This window comes from Montipora capricornis, chromosome 1 (genome assembly GCF_036669925.1).
Source record: "Montipora capricornis isolate CH-2021 chromosome 1, ASM3666992v2, whole genome shotgun sequence".
In the NCBI taxonomy this organism is placed as follows: Eukaryota; Metazoa; Cnidaria; class Anthozoa; order Scleractinia; family Acroporidae; genus Montipora; species Montipora capricornis.
The window spans coordinates 26,258,346-26,270,845 of NC_090883.1; the positions used below are offsets into that span (position 1 = coordinate 26,258,346).

At 37.8% G+C, this 12,500-nt stretch overlaps 2 protein-coding genes across 4 annotated transcripts in view; one reads left to right on the forward strand and one right to left on the reverse strand.

Annotated features, from left to right (window-relative positions):
- LOC138037206 (neuropeptide SIFamide receptor-like) overlaps positions 1 to 12,500 on the forward strand; it is a 159,499-nt gene that overhangs the window by 58,645 nt on the left and 88,354 nt on the right. The window lies entirely within an intron of this gene.
- The window catches only part of LOC138052743 (neuropeptide SIFamide receptor-like), a 28,472-nt gene that overhangs the window by 7,303 nt on the left and 8,669 nt on the right, over positions 1 to 12,500 (reverse strand). The window contains exons 1-3 of one of the 3 annotated variants that reach the window (XR_011133146.1): positions 2,974 to 3,075; positions 1,935 to 1,994; positions 1,516 to 1,553 (exon numbers count right to left, since the gene is read on the reverse strand). The exons of 1 other annotated variant lie outside the window; for it this stretch is intronic. Coding sequence is in view for 1 of the 2 variants with exons in the window: in XM_068899310.1 (XP_068755411.1) it covers positions 1,935 to 1,968 (34 nt within the window). In the remaining variant the exon portion in view is untranslated. Of the gene's footprint in view, positions 1 to 1,515; positions 1,554 to 1,934; positions 1,995 to 2,973; positions 3,093 to 12,500 lie in introns of those variants that run through there. One more of the 3 variants, XM_068899310.1, reaches the window with a different exon arrangement.

Here is a 12,500-nt window from a genome sequence, read left to right on the forward strand (position 1 = left end):
GCCTTTGGCCTTTGGCTGCGATTTTAATTATTTCAATAAACCTATCTATCTATCTATCTATCTATCTATCTATCTATCTATCTATCTATCTATCTATCTATCTATCTATCTATCTATCTATCTACCTATCTATCAGATATCATAATCAGAGATCACACTATTCAGAAATGTCAGATTATAGATATGGCTTTCCCATCAGACAGAAATACATCCGTTAAAGTGCCCATAACCCCAAAATATATTTTTTGCTAAAATGACTCTTTGCACCTCTTCGAAACGAATTGCGGCCATTTTTTCCTTTTCCTAACAAATCCTGCCATTTTATAGGCTTCTAAAGTTGCGAAAATCCAAGCATCTTTTGCTCACGACCGAGTCAGAAGGGGAGTGGGTCTATTCCTGTTTTGACGTCACAAACTGATTTACATTGCATTAACTCTTTGTAAGTTCGTTGCCTATAAAATGGCAGGATTTGTTAGAAAAAGGAAAAAATGGCCGCAATGCGTTTTGAACAGGTGCAAAGATTCATTTTAGCGAAAAACATTTTGGGTTTATGGGCACTTTAAGGCAGTCGAGAAACTTTCTAAGTATAAAGACTTTGAGATTGAGATCGCCAGAATGTGGAAAATGGGAACAGAGACGATACCAGTTGTCATTGGTGCACTTGGGGTCATTACGAAGGGACTGGAAAAGTACGTTGACAAGATTCCAGGCACAGTCAACATTGATGAGCTCAATTACTCTTCTGAAATTAGCTCGCATTTTGAGAAAGGTTCTGTCAATGAAGTGAACTCTTTGGTACCTAAGGCCCATGGGTTGTACCCGGTGCTCCAGAGACTAAACAAGCAAGCCAAGGATTACAAGAGATAACTGAACAATAACAATAAAAATAACAATAACAATGACAATAACAATAACAATAACAATAGCAATAGCAATAGCAATAGCAATAGCAATAGCAATAGCAATAGCAATAGCAATAGCAATAGCAATAACAATAACAATAACAATAACAATAACAATAACAATAACAATAACAATAACAATAACTACACTAGTGTCCGTGAAGCAAGGTGTCATGTGATACATGCATGGCTTCGAGGCTCTCGAATGAAATCGAGACAAGTGGCCAGTCAGCGCAAGTTGTTAGAGCGTTGGAACTAATGATCGGATGGTTACGTTCGACCCCAGTTCAGGAGTACTGGGATTTTTGGCAAGTATGCCTGAATCATCACTGATAACCGATAAATCGAGATCTTCATGATTTAATGCCTTATCTTTGTGTTTTTTCAACGCTATGGACGAAAATTAGTTGCCAGATGGGGGATATGGTGAGATATATGTTCCGGGGGAAAATGGTTAATAATCCACTGGATTACTCAAATCGTATAATTTTCTTAATGTCTTTTTATTCGATCTACAAAGGAAAATATTACATAATTTCAGCTTCTATGAACTACAATAAAATACGGACTACGGCGCTTGATTTCAACAGATCTCACATCATCGATCACTTACTTCTGTGACGATATCCAGTAGATTAAACTGTCCTCAAACTTCGGTACCACAGGTTAGCAGAAATATAAAAACAGGTTGGTGAACAAACAGGTTAGCAGGAGTCCGTTGGCAAAACGTCCCAGAAAAAGTGAACTTTTTTCGTGTTATCCGGTCTTAATAATGTTACTAATCTTAAGGTAATTAAATGTCAATCAAGGAATCAATTAACAGAATCAAATAATCTTTTTTTTAACAAAACAATATAATGTCTTCAAAAGACTGAGGTATAACGGGGGGGGGGGGGGCCATGGAATAAAGGAATCCATGTTTCTGCCTCCGAATCTGAGTCTTACGAGGAAACGTAGACTATCAAACACAATGAGCTACCTACAGTAGTTCAACATCGTCGGGAAACAACAAAGCTGCTTTGATTTGCTTACCGTTTGTTTCTGTGCCGTTGTTGGGGCCGTTCATTTTAGCCTCAGGGAATCTGGACTTGTCTGTTGAGACAATGAGGATGAATTTTTTTTACAAATCTTTATAGCGGTAAGATGTTAAGGGAAACTTGCAACTAACGTGATACAAAAATAACATGTATACAAGTGCCTATGTCCTTCTATGTGAATGTTCCTTTCAGTTCGCCCAGAAAGGTGTCGAAACTTTACCATGTTAGTATCCAGGTTGGTCCTTAGTTCAGTTTAACCAAATGTAAGCAAAAGCGGCAAGCGCAATTTGTAAATTCTGTTGAAGATCTGGTCTCGATTTGGATTCCTTTCCAATGTGTACAAAATATCCGGATCTTCCGCAGTGTTTAGAGGCCGGTGAGGGAAAAACGTGAGGTTTTCCGTCAACGTCAACAGCAGCCCACGGCTGAGGTCTTTTTTCTCGTACTTGTCAGCCGAGCGAACGTAAAAGAAAAGAGAAGCTGCTAGCCAGGAAACAAGAAATGAAAAAAATTTTTCAGTCCATTTTGGACAAACTTCAAATGCCGTGAACACGATCCTTAATCCTGAATCTACGCCACGACCTTCCGTACCTTTGGTTCAGCTGAAGGGGTTTACTGCAAAAATATAAGATTTAAGAATTTGTGGCGAAAGCCCATCTAGCTTGAGTAGAAAAATTTGTTGGCAGATAGTGTTTGGTCTTAATTGCCAACGAGCATGCCGAGCGAAGACGTGAGGCTTGGAAGGCGGCCAGCTTAATCCCGCGCGAAGTATTGCAGCAGGTAGAAAAATTCTCGATCGTGCAGTGTTAAGAGGCCGGTGAGGGAGAAACGTGAGGTTTTCCGTCAACGTCAACGGGGGGATTCTCAACCAATATTCAGCTGGAGCCTCGGATTCTTCCCAAGTGTGTATGGAAAGTGTTGCGAGATCTCCACTCCCTTGACGGACGTACACCGGTAAATAAACATCACCAGATACATGGTCAAGAGCTGTATCACCCATAAATGTAACAATCAACCATAAAAGTAATACTTGCCATAAATGTAATAGGAGCTACAATTTCTTCAACAGATTCTTACGTGGGTCTTGGTCTGCGAAGGCTTATGACTTGTTTGAACCAGTTTCAACTTCAACTGTCAATTAGCTTCAACTTTGAATTCCAACTAACCAGCTTTCACAAATTCGGTTCTTTTATAGTATAGATAGAGTAAATTAATCCCAAACAGTCAAATTAAAGTAAACACAAAGTAATAACTAAGTTTGACAGTTTACATTTTATTAGCATATTATTAAAAGGAAACCACTTCACTTTGCAAACCTGTGCTGAGGAAACTAAGGAACAGGATGAAAAAGCAACAGCAGCAAGTTTAAAATTGCAAATATTGTGTTAAGGAACATAGACCCATAAACAAGGAGATATGTCCAGAAATGCACGCAATTGCAAAACTAACAAATGTACCAAAACATTTGTTAAGTATTAAAGAAAATAACAAATATAGCAAAAATAACAACACGATGAAGCAAGCGACAGCAGCAAGAATAACAATTCTTCAAGGCAGAAAAAGGAAGAGGCCCCACAAATATAACGAAAATAACGAAAATAACAAATATAGCAAAAATATCCAATCAAGCAAGCGATAGCAGTAAGAATAACAATTCTTCAAGACAGACAGTCAAGGAAAGGGGGCCCCACAAACATAACCAAAATAACAAAAATAACAAATGCAGCGAAAATATCAAATCAAGCAACCGAGAGATACAAAAATAACAATTGTTTAAGACGGACAAGGAGGCCTTCCAAGGAGGGTTCTGCTGTCGCTTTGTCGCCCATTTTCCAGCCCACCTGTCGTTTTTTCGCTGCAATACAATCGTCGCTGTCGCTTTTTCGCTAGACGTGCTTAATTTTTGCATCCCGCGCGTCGGCTGGAGTTAGTTCGAATTCTAGGAGTCTGGTTTATTAAATCATCTTCCAGTGTAATTAATTTCACGTCATCAACCAAACACCTTTCTCTTGCCCACATCGGCATCAGTTTACGGCGCCTGTTGATAATTTTTTTCCTGGGCAAAGCTTGTCATCCAAAAATGTATTTGCAGGTGATGACATGTAAATGTGAAAATAGGCCGGAACATTATTTTGTAAAGTAAACGGAAATACCCTGGTATTACGGCAACGGATAAAACTTTATCGATGTCAGTGGCTGTAGTGAATGAGTATGATTCTACTTTCATAAAACGCGTTCAACTAATCGACTTGGTGAATGATAGAATGCCGCCAGCCACAATAGGTTTCACATTTGGTATCACGGTTGTTAATGGAAGTGACAGGAGGTAAACTATCAACAGAGTTATTTCAGTAGAGTTATCACTTAGAGTTAGAGTTAACGACTTCCAAAATCCTGAATTCAAGATTTTGGACTGCCAAAATCCTGAATTTAAGATATTGGAAGTCCAAAATCTTCAATTCCAAAATCTTGAATTCAGGATTTTGGCAGTCCAAAATCCTAATTCAGGATTTTGGAAACTTAACTCTAACTCTACGACATAACTCTATGAAAATAACTCTAAGAATAGCTGTCCCCAAGTGGCAGTGTTTACTTGAAATCAACCAGAAGATGATTGCTTTGGTTATCAGCGCACGGCGAATATCGGAAAAGCTTGCGTAGACGAAGAAAACGGTGTTGAGTTATCTGATACTTAAATCCGAGTACCATCCTTATTTTATTGTCATTTTCCTAGCCTAATATATTTTTGTATTAATAAAGTACTCATGTGGACATGCAAACGGGGAGGGATTATTGCTGTACTATTTTACCGTAAGGTTCATTCGCAGTCATTCTCCGATTCTACGACTCGTCCGAGTCTACCTTAACATACTTTAGTAGTAATAAACGATTATTACAACTAACTGTGGTGTTTTGCGTTGTGTTCGTTCGGGCGAGACGTTTTTGTTGTATTTGCCAGTATCGCTCCCTTGTTTTGTCATTCTCGTTATTTTTGCTACAATTGTTATTTTCGGTATTTTTGTTACATTTGTGAAGCCCCTTTCCCTGCTCTCTTTCAGTGATTTGTTAATATATTTGCCAGCGTCCCTCCCTTGTTTTGTCATTCTCGTTATTTTTGCTACAATTGTTATTTTCGGTATTTTTGTTACATTTGTGAAGCCCCTTTCCCTGCTCTCTTTCAGTGATTTGCTTTATTTGCCAGTGTCGCTCCCTTGTTTTGTCATTCTCATTATTTTTGCTATAATTGTTATTTTCGGTATTTTTGTTACAATTGTGAAGCCCCTTTCCCTGCTCTGTTTCAGTGATTTGCTTTATTTGCCAGTGTCGCTCCCTTGTTTTGTCATTCTCGTTATTTTTGCTATAATTGTTATTTTCGGTATTTTTGTTACAATTGTGAAGTCCCTTTCCCTGCTCTGTTTCAGTGATTTGCTTTATTTGCCAGTGTCGCTCCCTTGTTTTGTCATTCTCGTTATTTTTGCTATAATTGTTATTTTCGGTATTTTTGTTGCATTTGTGAAGTCCCTTTCCCTGCTCGGTTTAAGTGATTTGCTTTATTTGCCAGTGTTGCTCCCTTGTTTATTCATTCTCGTTATTTTTGCTATAATTGTTATTTTCGGTATTTTTGTTACAATTGTGAAGCCCCTTTCCCTGCTCTGTTTCAGTGATTTGCTTTATTTGCCAGTGTCGCTCCCTTGTTTTGTCATTCTCGTTATTTTTGCTATAATTGTTATTTTCGGTATTTTTGTTACAATTGTGAAGCCCCTTTCCCTGCTCTGTTTCAGTGATTTGCTTTATTTGCCAGTGTCGCTCCCTTGTTTTGTCATTCTCATTATTTTTGCTATAATTGTTATTTTCGGTATTTTTGTTACAATTGTGAAGCCCCTTTCCTTGCTCTGTTTCAGTGATTTGTTTTATTTGCCAGTATCGCTCCCTTGTTTTGTCATTCTCGTTATTTTTGCTATAATTGTTATTTTCGGTATTTTTGTTACATTTGTGAAGCCCCTTTCCCTGCTCTGTTTCAGTGATTTGTTATATTTGCCAGTGTCACTCCCTTGTTTTGCTATTTTCGTTATTTTTGCTATAATAGTTATTTTTGGTATCTGAATACATGTATGTTATGTATAAAAAATAAATAAATAAATAAATAAATAAAAAACGTGTTACATCCGATTTACGTTTGAAATTTCCGAAAAAAGTAGTTATAACATCGGCGCATGGAGAAGAAACAAACAAAAAAAGGAGTAATTACAGAATACCCTGCCACTTGAACAAAGTTCTGCCTAGCCGGCTACGCGGTACGCAGAAACTAATAAATTCAAGTTGAAGTATGTAATTTATTCAAGCCAATATCCATGTTAGGTTATTTTTACAAGTGCAAAATTGTCATTAAAGATGAACCTTTTAAAGCTTATTAATTTATTCAGTTTGTCGGGTGTGAGGCGAGTCAAGAAATTCGTCTAAAATCAGGTTACTGCTTCCGAATGTTAAAAGGCTGCTTTAAATCATGTAGTTTTATGACAAATTACTCTTTATTACTTTTTTTATTTTATTCAAACATGACATTGTCCACTTTCGTCACTGTGCACAAGTCAACATTTCCTTTTAAGAGTTTTCATTCTTTCTTCATCTGTTTTCTTTGCAAATTTATTTGTCTTGAATTAATATTGAACAGTGAATGTATTGTCTTGACAAGTGCACAATTACAGAAAGAACATGATCTCTTGAGGAATCGGCAGTATCAGTTTCTTGATCCAAATTGCCCTCATCATCGCTTCCCGATGATTTTTTATCAGAGTCGAACAGCAACGAAGTATCAACTCTTTGGTGTTTGCTTGCCTTAGACTGTTAGTCTTGAAGTACGTTATGTTTTTTCGGCACCCTCCAGGGGGAACAAACTCGAGTACGTTTCTAAACTTTTGGTGGCTCGAAAAATCCAGTTTAATGATTAAAATCTTTCTCTTCACTGTCTCTACCTCGCGCTAGATCTCTCAAAACAGTCACGGGTGTCTCTAAAACGACCTCAAAAACGAAGACCCTCAGACCCTAAGACACTAAGACTCTAAGACCCAGAAAACGCTAAAACGAAGATCCCCTAATAAGGAGTTTTTACCTTTAGTGAAATTTTACTCCTTCTTTATCCGGCCAATAACGCAAGAACAACAACAACAACCGCCATCTTGAGTCGAGCAACCGAGCTCTCACACTTTGGCCGGAAGTGGCATCGCAGTATGAAACCTCCATTTGGCGCTAAAAATATAGGCAGGTGGATAGCGCGGTTTGTTTTGTTAATACTTATCCACTGGATAGCGATTTATCCGGTGAATAGCGTTATCCAGCCTTCGAACAACTGGCGCCAGATATTTTGTTGGTCTTTCTAAAAACTTTTAAACGGTAAAGTAATTCTGTCAGCGTTCAAAATAGTCTGCAAAAAATGTTTAATTCGATTCATTATGAAGTATTATTCACTCACCAATCCATGGTCTGATGTAATGTACGATTCATAGACAGAACAATTCACTTGCTAAACTGTGCCGGCAAAACACGGCAAAGCGGGCGCTCTCTCTTCCTCTACATAATTGACAGAAGGAAGCAAATCGGTAGGTAACCTAACTTCCGGCCAATTGTGGTAGCCTGGTTACTCAGCTCAAGATGGTGGACAAAACCTCGCAATATGAACAAAATTGGCCGGACAAAGAAGGAGCAAAACTTCACTAAAGGTAAAAACTGCTTAGAAAATTAGGGGGTCTTCGTTTTAGAGCTTTTTGGGTCTTAGGGTCTTAGGGTGTTCGTTTTAGAGACACCCAAACAGTCACCGCGAATCTGTATACAGTATTCACAAGGTATCTCAAAGTCTGATTGAATGGAACGGGAAACGAAGTTCTCGCTACAGGTTTCATCGTATTCTCTTTCTCCGTCGGATGCTCTTTCTGTTAATTTTGATTCTAGGACGGCATTCATCTCTTCAATCTTTGTTCTCTTTTCTGGCAATGCCTCTCAGTGTTTTTTTAGTCCAGCTAAAAGTTGACGGGGAAGCCCCATTCGGAAGTTTCGTATGTTTGGTGACTGTAAAATCATTTGTCGGGTCACTTTTTATCCTAGATATCCAGACCTACAAGATGTGGGGAAGATTAATATTTAATATGTGATTGATCAAATTATGCACTTACATTAACGAGTTTTTCATCCCCTGGAAAGCCATGCCATGATAGCTCTTCCATTGTTGAATTGTTATAGCAATCATAAGCACTACCAAGTAGTGTACCATGCCGAAAAAAAGCGGAAGAATTTCCGTAGAAAAAAGAAAAAGGAGAAAAAATCTTTACGCTTCACTGATTCTCTGCAATGCAAATCTTTGTTTACCCAATACACATCACGTGATTAACCTATGACGTAAGAGTCTAAAGAAGTATCGCGAAGAACCCTGTTGTAAGAGTCACTGATGAGTTTCATTAGGTTCCGCAAAGGACAACTGTGTCAGTCACAAATCCCGTTGCTTGCTATGGCTGATGTCCAATGTTAAGTGATCGCGTTTCTCCCTTGCTTGATTTGATATTTCGCTATATTCGTTATTTTCGTTATATTTCTGGGGCCTCCTTTCCTTGTCTGCCTTGAAGAATTGTTATCCTTGCTGTTATCGCTTGCTTCATTTGCTATTTTCGCTAACTTTGTTACTTTCGTTATATTTCTGGGGCTTTCTTTTCCTTGTATGCCTTAAAGAATTATTATTCTTGCTGGTATGCCTTGCTTCATTTGTTATTTTCGTTATTTTTGCTATATTTGTGGGGGCCCCTTCCCTTGTCTACTTTGAAGAATTGTTATTCTTGCCGCTATCGCTTTCGTTATTCGTTATTTTTGCTATATTTGTTATTTTCGTTATTTTTGTTATTATTGTGGGGCCCCTCTTCCTTGTCTGCCTTGAAGAATTGTTATTCTTGCTGCTATCACTTTCGTTATTCGTTATTTTTGCTATATTTGTTATTTTCGTTATTTTTGTTACATTTGTGGGGCCCCCTTTCCTTGTCTGCCTTAAAGAATTGTTATTCTTGCTGCTATCGCTTTCGTTATTCGTTATTTTTGCTAAGTTAGTTATTTTCGTTAATTTCTTTATATTTGTGGGGCCCCTTCCCTTGTCTGCCTTGAAGAATTGTTATTCTTTCTGCTATCGCTTTTGTTATTCGTTATTTTTGTTATATTTGTTATTTTCGTTATTTTTGCTATTATCGTGGGGCCCCTCTTCCTTGTCTGCCTTGAAGAATTGTTGTTCTTGCTGCTATCACTTTTGTTATTCGTTATTTTTACTATATTTGTTATTTTCGTTATCTTTGTTAGTTTCCCTTGTCTGCCTTGAAGAATTGTTATTCTTGCTGCTATCGCTTTTGTTATTCGTTGTTTTTGCTATCATTGCTATTTTCGGTTTTTTTGTTATATTTGTGGGGCCCCTTTCCCTTGACTGCCTTTAGGAATTGTATTTTTTTATTGCTATCGCTTTCGTTACTCGTTATTTTTTATTTTAAGAGAAAATGAGGGGACAGAGAGGGAGGCTCCCGGTCCAGCCCTTGGGATATGAAATGTCCACGAAAGTCTTCCGAGACGTCCCCATGCAGGTCAACCTCGGTCTGATGTTTGAAAGAAAATCGAAGATTTCATGTAATGGCGGACGAAGTGGACTTGACGTTTGTGCATGCGGACGTCTCGGAAGACAGACTTCCGCTAGAACAAAGACTTTCGCTCGTCTAAAAATAACTTTCGTGGACATGACATATCCCGGCCAACGCCCTGAGCCTCCCTCTCCGTTCCCTTTATTTTCTCTTGGTTATTTTCGTTAATTTCGTCATATTTGTGCGGCCCCTTCCCTTGACGGCGTTTAAGAATTGTTTTTTTTTTGTATTGCTATCGATTTCGTTATTCCTTATTTTTGCTATGTTTGTTATTTTCGTTAATTTCTTTATATTTGTGGAGCTCCCTTCCCTTGTGTAAGTTAAATAATTGTTATTCTTGCTGCTATCGCTTTCGTTATTCGTTATTTTTGCTATATTTGTTATTTTCGTTAATTTCTTTATATTTGTGGGGCCCCCTTCCCTTGTCTGCCTTGAAGAATTGTTATTCTTTCTGCTATCGGTTTCGTTATTCATTATTTTTGCTATATTTGTTATTTTCGTTATTTTTGTTACGAAAAATAGTATTGCGTGACAAGCGTTACTGTCTCGAAGCTTCGCGAGAGTTCGTAGTTTGTTTATATTTAGGTTTGTACGTAAGCGTTTCTAAATCGGTGTGTTTTGTAATCTTCCTATAATTAGATTCATTACTAATTTAGAAAGTTCTAGAAGTTTATTGTCCGAGTATATAAGTAGACGAGTCCAAGCGGAGTGTTTTTCTAACTAGTTTTTCACAAGCGAAGAGAGTTGGCGTTAGCCGTGTTTAGTCAAGTGTGACAGAAGCTGTGTGCATTCAAGTTGGCGGAGGCCGTGTAAGTTGTCAAGTACGTGTTATTAAGAGTTTACTTCGTGGAAACTACGTTCATTTTTTGGAATAAATCTTCTTGTTGTTGTTCCGACAACCCTGCGTTCAGTTTAGTTTGCAAACTACCTTTCCTCAAAACATTCGAACTCGTAACATTTTTGTTATATTTGTGGGGCCCCCTTCCCTTGTCTGCCTTGAAGAATTGTTATTCTTGCTGCTATTGTTTTCGTTATTCGTTATTTTTGCTATATTTGTTATTTTCGTTATTACATACAGAACAAGTTAAAATTAAATCATTGTCCCATTCAAAATATAACTTGGAGGTGACAACCGAATTGTATTGTAATCTAAAACAGGTAGGTTTCGTTCAAGCAAATAACTTAAAACAAACTTTAAACAGACGCGAATTCACTGGCACATGTTTAGTATTATTATATTAAATTTCCTGGGGTCATGCTACGTCGACTCTCTATAAGACGGACAGCTGAGGCCGGTCCCGATGGTGTCCGTCTTGGAGAGAGTTGACTGTATTTGTAGGGCCCCCTTCCTTTGTCCGTCTTAAACAATTGCTATTTTTGTGTCCCTCGCTTGCTTGATTTGATATGTTCGCTAAATTTGTCAGGGATACAGATTGTCACAGTTATCGTTGTTACAAAGAACGGGACGAAATATGTCAAGTAGATAACTAATTGTCTGCGGTGTTAAGTTAGAGGAGAACACGTAACTTTACAAACCTGTGCTGAAAAAACTAAGGAAAAGAATGAAAAAGTAACAACTGACAGCACGTTTAATTTAAAATAAAGTTAGTCTTCAGGCCAAATTGCGATTGTTGTGTCAAACAACACTTAATATAAATTCATAGACCCATAAACCATAAAACCGTACATAAGTCGTACAGCCTGGAACAACCACCCTATTTTCCAAAAAGATAAGGATATTAAATCCTAAAAAAATCTCGCTTGAACGGTAAAGGCAAAAAGCAATTTGCCAAAAGCCATTTTGCACAGGACGGAACGAAATATCTTAAGCGGTTAACTAAAATGTCTCCGGTTTTAAGTTTGAGCTTTCATCTTATGCAGAAACGTCTAGAAACACATAATTACTTATATTCAAAACTGAATGACATAGAATATAGATAGAAACTCTTCGTATATTTGAACTGTGGGAATTGAAATACGTCAGAGATAGAGATTTTTTACGGAATCTTGTAGGTGCCATCCGAGTGTTTGAAAATCTGACGTACAACAAAGTTGTGAGAATCCGGTATCCAAGTTGTGAAAATCTGACATCCGAGTTGTAAAAATCCGACACCCAGGTTGTGACGTTCCGGCAATGTTACATCCAGCGAGTTGCAGATCATTTGTAGAATTCACCGTAAATTTGGACAGAGAGAATTTTTTTAAATGAAAGAACGTGATAGACATGCACGGTCTCCCTTTTGTGGTTTTTGTGGTTACAGATAATTATGAAATCCCGCAATTCACAGTTTTTGCTTAAAAAACATTCACTTCGGTAATTTTATTTTCTTGTACGATATTAAATGTAATATCTGGAGGTTGAATGATTGAATGAATTAGTTAGAAATTAATATTCTGTCGGCACGATAGAGAGGCTCCTAGGGTATCATGGGAGCTGTCAGGAGTATCAAGGATTTTTGGCGGGAGACTTTGCTCGTTCTAGATCGGTCAGTCTACTTGTTCGCTTGTTTTTCTGTTTCGTTCGATCAGTTTTTTAAATGATGTACCACTTTTGCATATGCCGTTTAGTTGACCTTTCATTGGGATCTTGTGCTGCTGCATTAGATTAAGTTTTTGGCCAGTTCTAAACTCACTCGGGGTGGTTTTTAGTGGTTTTTCGTATCTGGCGTAGTACGTCTTCTCATAAGATTATTTAACCTTCACGTGTTATTTACATGGGCCTAGGCTGTAGTCAGGATTTGTTTGCATTGTATGACTGCCTTCCAAAAAGAAAAATTGACCTCAGATGGTGTTCTGTCGATAAGATGCTTCGCTCTTCAAGGCAGGTTTTGAATCGAGATAGTGCTTCCTCAAATGTTGCCTTTTGAGTTTTTGAAGAGTTTGTTCGGAGAAGCGTACTGGAA